Source organism: Mytilus galloprovincialis, chromosome 10 (genome assembly GCF_965363235.1).
Source record: "Mytilus galloprovincialis chromosome 10, xbMytGall1.hap1.1, whole genome shotgun sequence".
Lineage (NCBI taxonomy): Eukaryota > Metazoa > Mollusca > Bivalvia > Mytilida > Mytilidae > Mytilus > Mytilus galloprovincialis.
Window position 1 is genome coordinate 55289165 of NC_134847.1, and position 12661 is coordinate 55301825.

Below are 12661 nucleotides of genomic sequence, written 5' to 3' on the forward strand. Positions count from 1 at the left end.
GATATGGATCCTCAATGCTCTTTAACATTTTACTTGTTTGGCTTATAAATATGTCACTGATGAGTCTTATGTAGACAAAATGCGCGTCTGGGGTACTAAATTATAATCCTGGTATCTTTGATAACTAATTAGCCATGGTGGCCATTATTGTTGATGGATCAAAACTTCGAAAAAACTATTTAAAAACCAGATACCCTAGGTAACATTAAGTTTAAGTTAAAAGTATTTTGCCCAGTAGTTTCAGAGAATAAGATTTTTTGAAAAAGCATTAGAAACAATTAGTAGATCCAACTTAGCTGAACATTTTTGCTATTTACACCTTTTCTCTATCTTTCAAAACAAAAAACCATAAAATTTCATAAAAATAAACTATTTCTAACAGTAACCATATAATGAGTGGTCCAATTGGAAATTTCATAGCAGATATATTTTGACTTTCTTATCACTTTAACTCCCTTTTGCACTAACTGCTATAGTTTTTGAGATAAAAATCCAAAACTCCTTAATGGGTCAATTGATAATTTTGGTATTTATTAAATTTATTGTAGATCTTACTTTGCAGAAAATTTTTGCTGTTTAAATTATTTGTATCTTTAATTATATTCAAGACAATAACCAACAAAACTGGACAATTTCCTATCAAATTTATTTACCCCTCGACAGATTTGTTTTAAATACTTTAGTTTTTTGAGATATAAACTAAAGATTTCATTTGACCACTTTGTTCTAGTTTTGCCATGGTGGTCGTGTTAGTTAAAAGATCAAAACCTCGGATACAAATTATAAACTAGATACAGTAAAGAACATTAAGTTGAAGATATTTTGTTTAGGTGTTTCAGATGTGAAGATTCTGGTTATAATTTACGACGACGACGACGACAACGATAGAGGACGACAGACGACAGGATCTAAAATATGGCATAACCTCACATGGATCTTTCGGACCAGGTGAGCTAAAAAGGAAGGAATAATGTGAATGATGATTTTGGGGGATTTTTTCGGAACTAAATGAACATAAAAACAAGATCAAGATAAACAATGTCGGCATTGAACAAGGTCATATTTTTATCTAACTGTTAATGACGTCTTTGTACTAAATCTATTGGATCTGTTCCAATTGATATTCAAGTCTTAGTAGCATAATTTTATAATAACTGTTTTCGGTTTCGAGCTAATAAAAATCGGGGGATCATTGCATTATTTTGAAAATGACTTCTTTCAATGAATGTTATTAGGCAAACTTAATACTGTCCATCCTGTATATTGCATATGTTCCAGACCATATGAGTATTGGGCCATGCGCGTATGGCCTTTGCGTACAAACTCATTTGATACGACCATACGCGTATCTTATTGTTTTTGTATTGTGTTGATTTGTTTATTTGTGTTTTTGTCTGTCCTGAATGTATTTGATTTTATTTGAACTGCAATCCTGTCATCTAATGTTGTTAATATAGTGTTATATTTAACAATGCCATGAAAGTACGAGGTGTTGCTAGTCACAAAACCAGGTTCAATCCACCATTTTTGTCTAAAATGTCCTGTACCAAGTAATGAACATAGCAGTTGTGATCTTATATTTCGTTTCAGTATGCGTGGCATTGTCGTTTGTTTTTTATTGCTCTTAACTGTTTCTGTTTCGATGCTTTTCACTCGGTTTTCGTTGTAACCCGTTTTTTTGTTTTTTCTCAATCGATTTATAACTTTTTAACAGCGGTATACTACTGTTGCCTTTATTTAGGTAGTTAAGATTATGAACGTTGAAAATGTGTATCATAAATAAAGAGAAAATCATTGTTACATGATCAAATGATCAATCTAATAAAGTGATTAATACTTACAAATAAGTATTATTGTCAAATAGTTTTACATCTTCATTATAGATTTGGCCTTACGAAACTCAAGATGTCGATGTTGGGAAAACAAAAACACCAATACATATCTGATGAACTGTTATATGACTAGTCAAATGCCTGACTAACAGGAAACTTGTTAAACAAACAAACAATTTTGAGAACTTAAACTTGTCAGTGGTAAAGCCATGAAAATTTAAGAGAGAACATTTTCCCGCCAAAATTGCAATGCCTAATACATGTATCTCATAAAGAAGCACATTGGTGTATATATTTTTTTTTTGCTTATTTTTGTTTCTTTATTTATCTCTTATCAATATATACTAGTGTTATAAAAAGCTTGTTATTTTGAAACTTAGGAGGGGATTTCGTTAAGTTTTGTGCATATTCAAAAAAGTACCGATATGTTCTAAATACTCATTTGTCCGGTCCGTTAATTTATAAACTAATGTTTTACTCATATAGGCATAACAATACGCGTATGGCCAACATGATCGTATGATCCGGTACACATGCAACCAACTGTTGATCACAATGAAACAAAACATAGTTACTCTCCTTGTATTATGGCCACATACCACAATTGGTTCCTCTATTAGTTCTTTATAGCATTTTGTTGCATTAAAAATAATCAAACTGGTTTTTTTGTCAAATCTTTTGTTTGTGTAAATGTACAGCACAAGTCCAAAAATATATCCATTTTTATATCTTACAAATTTAGCCCAAAGCAAATGTCTACCCCCATAGGCCAGTCAAGAGATGTTCCGTTAACCAAATGTATATGTAACTTCAAATTAAAACTAATTGGTGCATATTTTTTTTAATTAAGCAATGACTGTAATATTTTTTCTGTCTATTAATAAATAACGTAAAAAGTGTGGTGAACACTGAATAACCCCCGAAGCGTGTTTTTTACCATGTGCACCACATTTTTTATGTTATTTCGATTTGACAGAAACAAATATTACAGCTATTCCTTATAAGTAAATTCTAAATTCCATTTTAAACCGGAATAAATCAGGAAAAATCGTTGATGACGTCTTGATCACATGACAAAATTATGTATATGAGATAATAGACGAAACACTGTCAGCAAATCAAAAGATGCGTTACATCCAAAATTAAATTATTACTAAATGGCTATTCTTTATAATAAAACTTATATACATAAACTTTTTCTGAAGAAAATTATTTAATTTGTTCAGCTTCCAGCTAAACAATTCGCCGACATGTTTTCCGTATACAGCTACCTCAGCGTGACCTTTCTCATAAAAATCTGGAGATCTCAATACGCAAGTGCGAAGGAGAAAAAAAATTGGCAGAGAGACGCAACAAACGTATACATCGCCCCTTCATACAAATATTCTTATTACTCATGTTATACACGTGCCTACCTAAATATTCATGCTTCTTTGTTAATTGTTTACAAAGGTGACTATTTTTTTTAACGAAAATACGATATTGAAACGTAACAAGAGGCTGTCACAACGACAGCAAACCGGATTTATTAACATTTATTTGTGTCCTGCCAATATCACAAGAACCATAACTGATGAACGGTAAAAGTGAAAATTGTCAATATCAAATTTGACCTCAATTTTGTCATCAGTATCAACATATTAAAATTTGAAATGCTTAGGTTGAATGGTTCATGAGTAAATGTAACAACATGAATGGAAACGCCATTTTTTGATCTTTCAAGAATCATAACTCCTGAACGGTAAAAGTCAAAATCGACATTATTGAACTTAACCTCCATTTTGTCATCAGTAACAACATATTAAAATTTGAACAGCTTCGGTTGAAAAGTTCATGCGTAAATGCACGGACACGACTGGAATAGTCATTTTTCAATCTTTCAAGAACCATAACTCCTGAACGGTAAAAGTAAAAATCGTCATTATTGAACTTGACCTCCATTTTGTCATCAGTAACAACATGTTAAAATTTGGGAAGCTTTGGTTGAACAGTTCATGCGTAAATGTACGGACACGACTGGAAATGCCATTTTTCAATCTTCCAAGAACCATAACTTCTGAACGGTAAAAGTTAAAATCGTCATTGAACTTGACCTTTATTTTGTTGTAAGTAACAACATATTAAAAATATCGCCCGACCGCCCGACGTACATCCCCAAATCAATAACCGACATTTTTGTCACAAAAATCCGGTTAAAAATTGATAAAATCTTGCACAGAAGACTAAGTTTCTGATATAAGCATGCATTTGGTTCAAGAATTGGATTTATATTATTTGTCCCCAGTCACTCAATTCATATGACTTTAACACTTCCAATAGTTCCAATAGAGAAGGAGTTGTTCAAATTAGGTGAACATGTAAATATATAGTACTCTTGTACTTAACTTTTGATTTATCTAGTGTGTATCTGGGTTTTTTTTATGTTTGAATAGATATTAGAAGATGAGGTATGACTGCCAATGAGACAACTCCTCATCCAGGTTATAATTTGTAAAAATAAACCATTACAGCTCAAAATACAGTCTTCAATAAGGAGCCTTGGCTTACACCGAACAGCAATCTATAATGGACACAAAAACATGACTGGTATAAAAACATTCAAAACGGAAAACCAACGGTCTAATCTCTATAAACATTTATGAATCACATTAACAAACGACAACCACTGAACATCAGATTCCTGACTTAGGACAGGTGCAAACAAATGCAGCTGGTTTAATGGGACTCGCGGGTCTAAATCATTTTTTTATTTTATATAGGATATCATTTATCTTTCTATAAATGAAAGGAGTAGGTCCGGTAAGGACTCATTTTGGCCTCAAATTTCAGTTTCATCTGACGAAAGATTTTGACCACTTTTTAAACACTTAAGTGTCTATTTCACTTGATTCAATTAGTTAATGTGAAAGATTTTAACTGATTTAGTCATTAAAAACGATCCGATTCAAGCTCAAATATGAAAAATCTACCAAATATGCTGAAAAATGTCACTTTACAGATGGTTTTTGTCAAAAATGAAAGTGGCCGCATCCGTGTTCATCCACAACCTTTATATATGTTATGCATTATCATAAAATACAACTTACATTCCAATATTAAGGATGAACACGAATGCGGCCACTTTCGTTTTACACGGAAACCGTCTAAAATTTACCTAAAATGCTAGAATTTTGAAGATTTCAGTAATTTAGTATGACTTAATGGTGCTAAAACCCGATATATGTGCATTGTATGGTCAAAAACAGCCCATATTTATGTAGCAGAAACATTCAACTGTCCAATAAATAATTAAAAGTTTACATTTTAACAATTTTGTAAAACTGTTATATTTTGGGGCCAAAAAGGGGTCTTACCGGACCGACCTTCTGCTTTATCTAATACTTAATAGGAAAATAAATTTTAAAAATGGCGTCACTGTTCATTTACGCTCACAATCTGCCTTCGAAAGAAGCATGCATTTTTGTAAAGTTACCTTTTTTCAGTTACACTAATAGGAGAAATAGAGGTAATATCGAAATAAACTAGTGTCTGTATCGCTCACCGGACTCTACTTGGGTTTTTGAAATCATTTAAAAAGAGAAAAATTTGGCTACAAAGTTACAACACTTGGCCAGCACCTCATTAGAAATGGAACATTTATGCTATGTTTGGTTTCTTTCAATTCAGTGGTTCTCTAGAAGAACAATTTTGTATGCATTTCCCATAGGGTTCTATCTTAAACTGGTCTCCCGCTGGCGGCAATCTTTGATAATGGATCGGCTACAAGGTAACAACACTTGGTCAGCATCTCATCAGGAACATCCATGCTATGTTTGAATTCATTCCATTCAGTTGTTCTCTAAAAGGAAACATTTGTATGCATTTCCCATAGAGTCCTTTATTAAACTCAGTCCCCTACTGGTGGCCATCTTGGATGATGGATCGGCTACAGAGTAACAACACTTGGTCAGCACCTCATACGGAATATTCATGCCATGTTTGGTTTCATTAAATTCAGTGGTTCTCTAGAAGACGTTCAAAATGTAAAAAGTTAACGCCGACGACGACGGCGGACGACGCACGCCAAGTGATCAGAAAAGCTCACTTGGCCCATCGGGCCAGGTGAGCTAAAAACGAACTTTATTACAGAAATCGCTCAAATTTTACAATAGTTCAGTTTAAGTATTATAGCTTAATTGAATATAATGATAAAAAATATATATTTCAATTCTAATGGCAAAAAATGACATTTTCTTTACCAAAGGGAGATAATTTGGAGCGTTTTCAAAGATATCTACATTTTAAATTTCATGTGGGGCCAACATGAATTGATTTTTTTTTAAATTATTTTTGTACCATATAATAAAGTAACAACTACTAAAAGGTAATCAATAAAATTTGTAATGAAAAATAAATGTTTATATTTTTCTGAAATTTCTATACTCCTTAAACGTTTTAATAGGTAATTACAATAACCTTTACCTGGAACAATAGTGTAACTTCACAACACAGAAAGATTGTTTTCTCAAAACAAACGAGTCAAGCACCTCCTTTCTGTGACTCAGATATGCCATAACTGTTTACAAAACCAAAATAGCTTACATTCAATTTTCTCAGAAACATATACAACATAATTATTAAATATCTGTTTATTATTTTGATAAGGAAGAATTACTGCAGAATTCAACGAGACAATGCCAATGAAACAACTAAAAGTGATTTACATATAAAGTGTCGATGTCAAGTTACCTGTGCGATTCCCAGGACATGGATTTATGGCGATTGCATTTTCAATACTAATTTCCCAGTTGCTTCCAAACTGATCAACGTTCGAAGGGCAATATTGGTAAACATCTAAAAGAAATCAAAAGATTGGCATGATTGTCGGAAGTAATTATCCCTAAAAGTAGAGAATTAAAAAGAGTATTGTTTTGCTTTTCCAGTATTATCACACTGCACTACATAAAATAATTTCTTTGTACACAATAGCCTCCGACATTACATTTGATTGTAATGTTTAGTACAGCTACATGTAACAGATACATTTGTATTATTGACAACTGTACCTGTTGAACTTATTTCAAACAGTATAGCACATGATACTTTTTTGACGATGTTGTATACCGACCTTGGAAAGTTGGATACAATCTGTGCTAATGTATCGCTTCTTTAAATATTCTTATTATTTTAGTATTATATACATGTTTTATTAATTAGTTTTTATTGGTTTTGAAATAGCTGTCAAATAGTAACTCAATAACTGCGAGTATTCTTAGATCTGAACATTGTGTCCTTTTTGTCGTAAGGAATGTATAGTTCCTGCCTAGTCGGGTATGTCTGTTCGTCACTTATTTATTGTTTTGTACTTTCATTTGAGTTACTTGTAAACGTTTTTAGGGGTAGGTTTGGCACAAGTTTACCACGACACATTTTGTATTTGCTTGATCCAATTTTGGAGTTGGTTGTCGTATTTTGCTGTATATCATATTTGTTTTTCGTTTATTGATTTGTAAATAAATCAATCTGTTAGTTTTCTTGTTCGAATTGTTTCATTTTCCATTTTGGAACCTTTTATAGCTTATTATACGGTAACCTATAGTTGTAAATGTATGTTTCATTTTGGTCTCTTGTGGAGAGTTGTCTCCTTGACAATCATACCATAACTTTTTTATTATGCAGTACGAGTTTTGTTCATTGTTGAAGACCGTAAAATAACCTTTATTAATTTCGTTATTTGGTCTCTAGTGTGGAGATTTTTGTCATTGTTAATCATGCCACATCTTCTTATTGTTATAATCCTATGCCACCAGAGGTACATTATGGATACCGTGAGTAACTTATAAATTATTTGTGTCATATCAAACTACTACAATCTTAGAATGTTTAGAAATCTATCATCTGACATTTAAAGTAACTGCTTCAAGTTTCGTCAATAAATTTAAGATTAAAACGCCTTCAACTGTTCTCTTAGCAACCAGGTTTTTTTTATTTCAATATATTTATTTTTTCTTCAAAATAAAAAGATATAGGAAGATGTGGTATGAGTGCCAGTGAGACAACTCTCCATCCAAATAACAATTTATAAAAGTAAACCATTATAGGTCAATGTACGGCCTTTACACCGAACAACAAGCTATAAAGGGCCCCAAAATTACTAGTGTAAAACCATTTAAACGGGAAAAACAACGGTCTAATCTATATAAAAAACGAGAAACACGAATTAATTAAATAAACAATTAAACTATAAAGACAACTTAATATTTCCTTTAGAATAAATAAAACCTGTTCTATTTTGACATTATAGATTAGTTCTGCCGTGTAATTGCTATTTTGAAGTATTTATTTATTTGATATATCAACCCATTTTCATTCGAGCTGTTTTAGATATAACATAGCCTCCTGTTAGTATCACATTCTGGGTAATACATATATACTTACTATCAGGATCTATAACGGTGATATGAGAGGTGAGGCGATCGCCTTCTCCATAATTGTTAATTCCAGAACATGCATACTGAGCAGAGTTTTGGATTCCATATATAACCAGTGTAGCATGTGCATTGTCAGCATGTGTTATAACTTCATCTAAATTCGAATAAATGTCCATTAAAAGTGTTGATTTAAATAATCTAGAACCATGGAATAACAAACATTCGAAAACGGAAATAGCTTACATATTCTGAAAGAATGATTAGTCAGTGGAAATAATATGTACCATTATGATACTTTAATATTGATATCTGAAATAATTAGATAGTTTAAAATAATATTCGTTAGCAAATAGTAATCCAAATTGAAAGCAGAAATGCATCAAAATATAAACACTTCATATAAACTAATGTATTTTTCATCAAGAATTATACACTGACCAAAGGATGTAATTTTTACATATTTTGGAGATAACAAACTCACATTAAGTAAACCAGTGTATTTAGGGCTCATTGTCACATACAGCATAGATATAACTGAGTTGAATCACAATTAAGATCCCTTCTTTAACAAGTTCTTACTATTTATGACATGATATAAACCCTTATACGGACCAACATAAAGTGAAAATTTTCCTTAATTGAATCTGACAGTTAATACATCGTGTATGAATCTGCTAGTTAATATCTCACAACTTTTGTGCATGCTTCTTTCATCACAAAAGGCAAGGTTGTTTATTTGGTTCTTCGATGCATTTGATGTATTTATTGATATAATAACAAAAATGTCCCTCCAGTCTGCTATCTGCAACTGCTCAGCACGGCAAGGTGGAAGTGGGATTTAGAGGAGGTTAAGTGTATATCGGATAAAAAATATTTGGGGCCGCACTTGAAAGTTCCATCAATTAATGATACGGTTATATAATCACACCTACATTTCAAATACACATCGCTTGCAAACATAATTATTCCACTTTCAATGTCATTCACAAGCTATGAATTTTTAACTTTTTTGTTTTAATGGTCATGAAGTTGATGGCTGTGTTTACATCCTAGTCTTGGACAATATTAGGGTATATTTACGTCTCTCCCTATAAACAACTAGTGAAGCATTCTTTAAATCCCTTGGTTGGAGGTAGGTAGGATGATTTTGTTTAATAATGTCCATCAAATATTGTGGACTTATTTCCCCGATTGGTTTCTATGTGCAAGAGATCCTCCTGATCATAAATCAATGCGCTCAACATGTATGTATAACCATGTACATATAAAATCAACATGTACTCATTGAACAACACTTACTTGAGTTAACCTCACTAACGTTAATTATCTAAAATGATCAGATCTTACCCGATCAAATTAAATTGGGGTAAATGAAAAATTAACAATTGGCGTAAATGAAAACTATGTCTTGGCGCAAATGAAAAAAATATATTTTCAAAATTGGCACCAATGTCATATGTCCATTTATAAATGCTATGAACAATTCTAGGTTCTTCTTTTGCTTTGAAAACAAAATAAAAAAGAGAATGGAAATAAGGAATGGATCAAAGAGACAACTACCCGACCATAGAACAGCCGAAGGCCACCAATGGGTCTTCAAAGCAGCGATAAACTCCCGCACCCGGAGGAGTCCTTCAGCTGGCCCCTAAACAAATATGTACTAGTTCAGTGATAATAAACGTTATACTAAACTCCGAATTATACACAAGAAACTAAAATCAAAAACCATGGTATAATATTCCTATAAGATATTAGCTGCATAGGTTTAACGTCACAATTCAAATTGCAATGTCATGTCATTTATGATCTATGCTCATTTAATACTATGGGAAGGCATTATATTTGTAAACATTTTACAAAAGCTTCTTATAAATGAAATATTTTGGGTAACAAAAAAACCTTTGCACGTAGTGTCAGTTGTGTTATATAATGTGAACAAATATATACTACAATAAGGGAAATGAAGCATGACTGAAAAAGAAATAAACAAGTACGAAAAGAGTAATATTTCATTCTATTTACACAAATATTTAGACAATATTAATGTACTATTGTTCGTGCAATCAGGTGTGATCTAACTCAATGACGATAATGATAGCATTCTGATCGGAAAATGACAGCTCATTTGTTCTTTTCTTACCTCTGTTTCCATTAAATATGTTACCGTTCTTGTACCATAGGATGGATGTAGTAACAGAAAAAGAATAAACAACAGTGCAGGATATGTTGACAATATCGCCAAGTATTGCTGTTAAGGTACGTGGTGAAATATCAACGGTCGGTTTGCCAATCACATTTAAAGTCAGTGTCTCTTCAGAGTAAACATAGCCATCACCAACTCCACAAGTTAATAGCCCTTCATAAAAATTACAAATTAATTTAATATAAAATTAGTGTCTATACTTATAATAAAATGTATTAGTTGTTTATAAAATATCTGGTTAAAACCATTTGTAGCGCACTTCCCTGGGCGACCTTTACATATTTCCCTAAGTAATAAATTTGTATTAGGTCCTTAAGGTGGTACATACCACTACAGAGAGATAACTCTGTAAACATCAGCTGACATGGAAACATGAATACGGATGCAATGAGGTCGAATTATTTATTTGCAAGTGAAACATTCATCAGCGATGTTTCTTTTCATATTTTGACAACATTGAACCAAACTAGCTGATGAAAGAGAAGTATTATTTGACTATTTAACTTTCATTAATGAATGACCAAAAATCTTTTTGTTTTATCCCGAAGATAATGCCCCTTTTATAGATAAGTAACGTGACTAAAACAAAACAAAAATATATTATTTACCTGAATCACTTGTTTCTATATTGATAACTGTTAAACGGAACTGCCATCTTTCTAAATTGTTACTTTGTATAATTTTTGGTATCCATCTTGAGGAATAAGTTGGATTTATCATCGAATCATTTAGCCTCCAGACGACAGAAACAGAGTCTTTTGGAGGCGTGATATATGCTTTACAAGTCACAGTAACATTTCTTCCAGCAGCCATTTCACCTTCAGAGGTTAACTCAGTGATCGTTACATTGGAAACTTAAAAAAATATTATTCTCCTTACTATATCTCATAAAACACAATATTCTATTTTTTCACAATTTATAAAAGAAAAATTTTCAGTCCAACAAACATGTGTAACATAATTGTCATTAATCTCAATAAAGGCTTGATTGATGTTTGGATGTACTAGACCTGGTCGAAATCTTAACTTTTGGATTTTGATCCCGAAGTTTACCGATCGTTACCAAAAATAACAATCGACAAAGAATCAATAGGACACATACAACATAATTGAGAGGTTAGAGTGTAATATGTAAAAACAGATATGTCTTTTATGCCTTTTCGTTTGTTTACAAAACATGGTTAAAAGAGATGTTAAATAATTTGAAGTATAATCTGTTTTTCTCATTCAAAATTGGATACTTTTATATCTTCCATCCACGTTAACTTGGTTTAACTCATAGCGGTTTCCCTGGCACCATCGAAAGACACAATACTTGATGTCAATGCGTAAGGCAAATCAGAGTATCGGATGTAAATAAAAGAAACTCAAAGGATACCAAAGAAACATTCAAACTCACAATTCGAAAATAAACGGAGAACGCCATGGCTAAAAAGACAAACAAAAGGCAGTACACAAAACACATTCTAGAAAGCTAAAGACTAAGTAACACGAACCGCCAAAAAATTGACTATTCCCCTGCAACGGTTAATGTATACTTATTAGGTTTAAGCTATTATTTACGAATAATTGAGCTCACAAATTCGACTTCATCGTTTATTATACAAACTATGTTGAAAGGAAGAAACAAATTATATGGTGCAGTAGGTAGTCGCAAACCCATAACTTTAGAAATATTAATGCAATAAATACACTCTTTGAAATTTGTATATTCTTCACCATATGAATGTACATTATAAAGGTCCATGTTTTCATTAGCATTTTCTTTGCATTTTTGAGAATCGGTGAATTACAATTAATAGAAATACGCAACATGTCATTAACAATGATAATGTCAATGTTTCACATCATTCACAATATGCATATATCACAATCCCCTTTTCAAAACAGTCAAGTGACGACCATGCCATGGAAGTTACAAGAAAGAAATTAAAACGGGGAGTGAGATCTTATATACTCAAACAAGGAGGATACGTTCTCAAGTATCCCGATTTTGACGACCGTCATTCTGTCCTATTTTCTAATGACGGAGTACACCTATCAATTATTTGAAATGATATTTTCTTGAATCAAATTCAATCAGCACTGGAAACATTCATAAAGCATCCACAATGTGTTGTATATCTAACATAAACATAAGACATGTTGACAATTTGGTTGCTAAATAAATGTTAAATATGCAACATCTTTTATTATTTTAATTGTTTAAAATGTTG

At 32.0% G+C, this 12661-nt stretch overlaps 1 protein-coding gene and 1 long non-coding RNA gene across 2 annotated transcripts in view; both read right to left on the reverse strand.

Moving 5' to 3' along the window:
* The window catches only part of LOC143049527 (adhesion G protein-coupled receptor B3-like), a 33721-nt gene extending 26480 nt beyond the window's left edge, over positions 1–7241 (reverse strand). The window contains exons 1-2 of the mRNA XM_076223133.1: positions 7232–7241; positions 6561–6665 (exon numbers count right to left, since the gene is read on the reverse strand). Coding sequence (XP_076079248.1) covers positions 6561–6665; positions 7232–7241 — 115 coding nt within the window. The remainder of the gene's footprint in view (positions 1–6560; positions 6666–7231) is intronic.
* Positions 7242–8255: 1014 nt separating this feature from the next.
* LOC143049244 (uncharacterized) lies at positions 8256–11292 on the reverse strand. Its single transcript, XR_012970144.1, has 3 exons — positions 11054–11292; positions 10383–10598; positions 8256–8396 (listed from the first exon to the last, which is right to left on the reverse strand). It is a non-coding gene; the product is annotated as an uncharacterized LOC143049244 (long non-coding RNA).
* Between the last annotated feature and the right edge of the window lie 1369 nt (positions 11293–12661).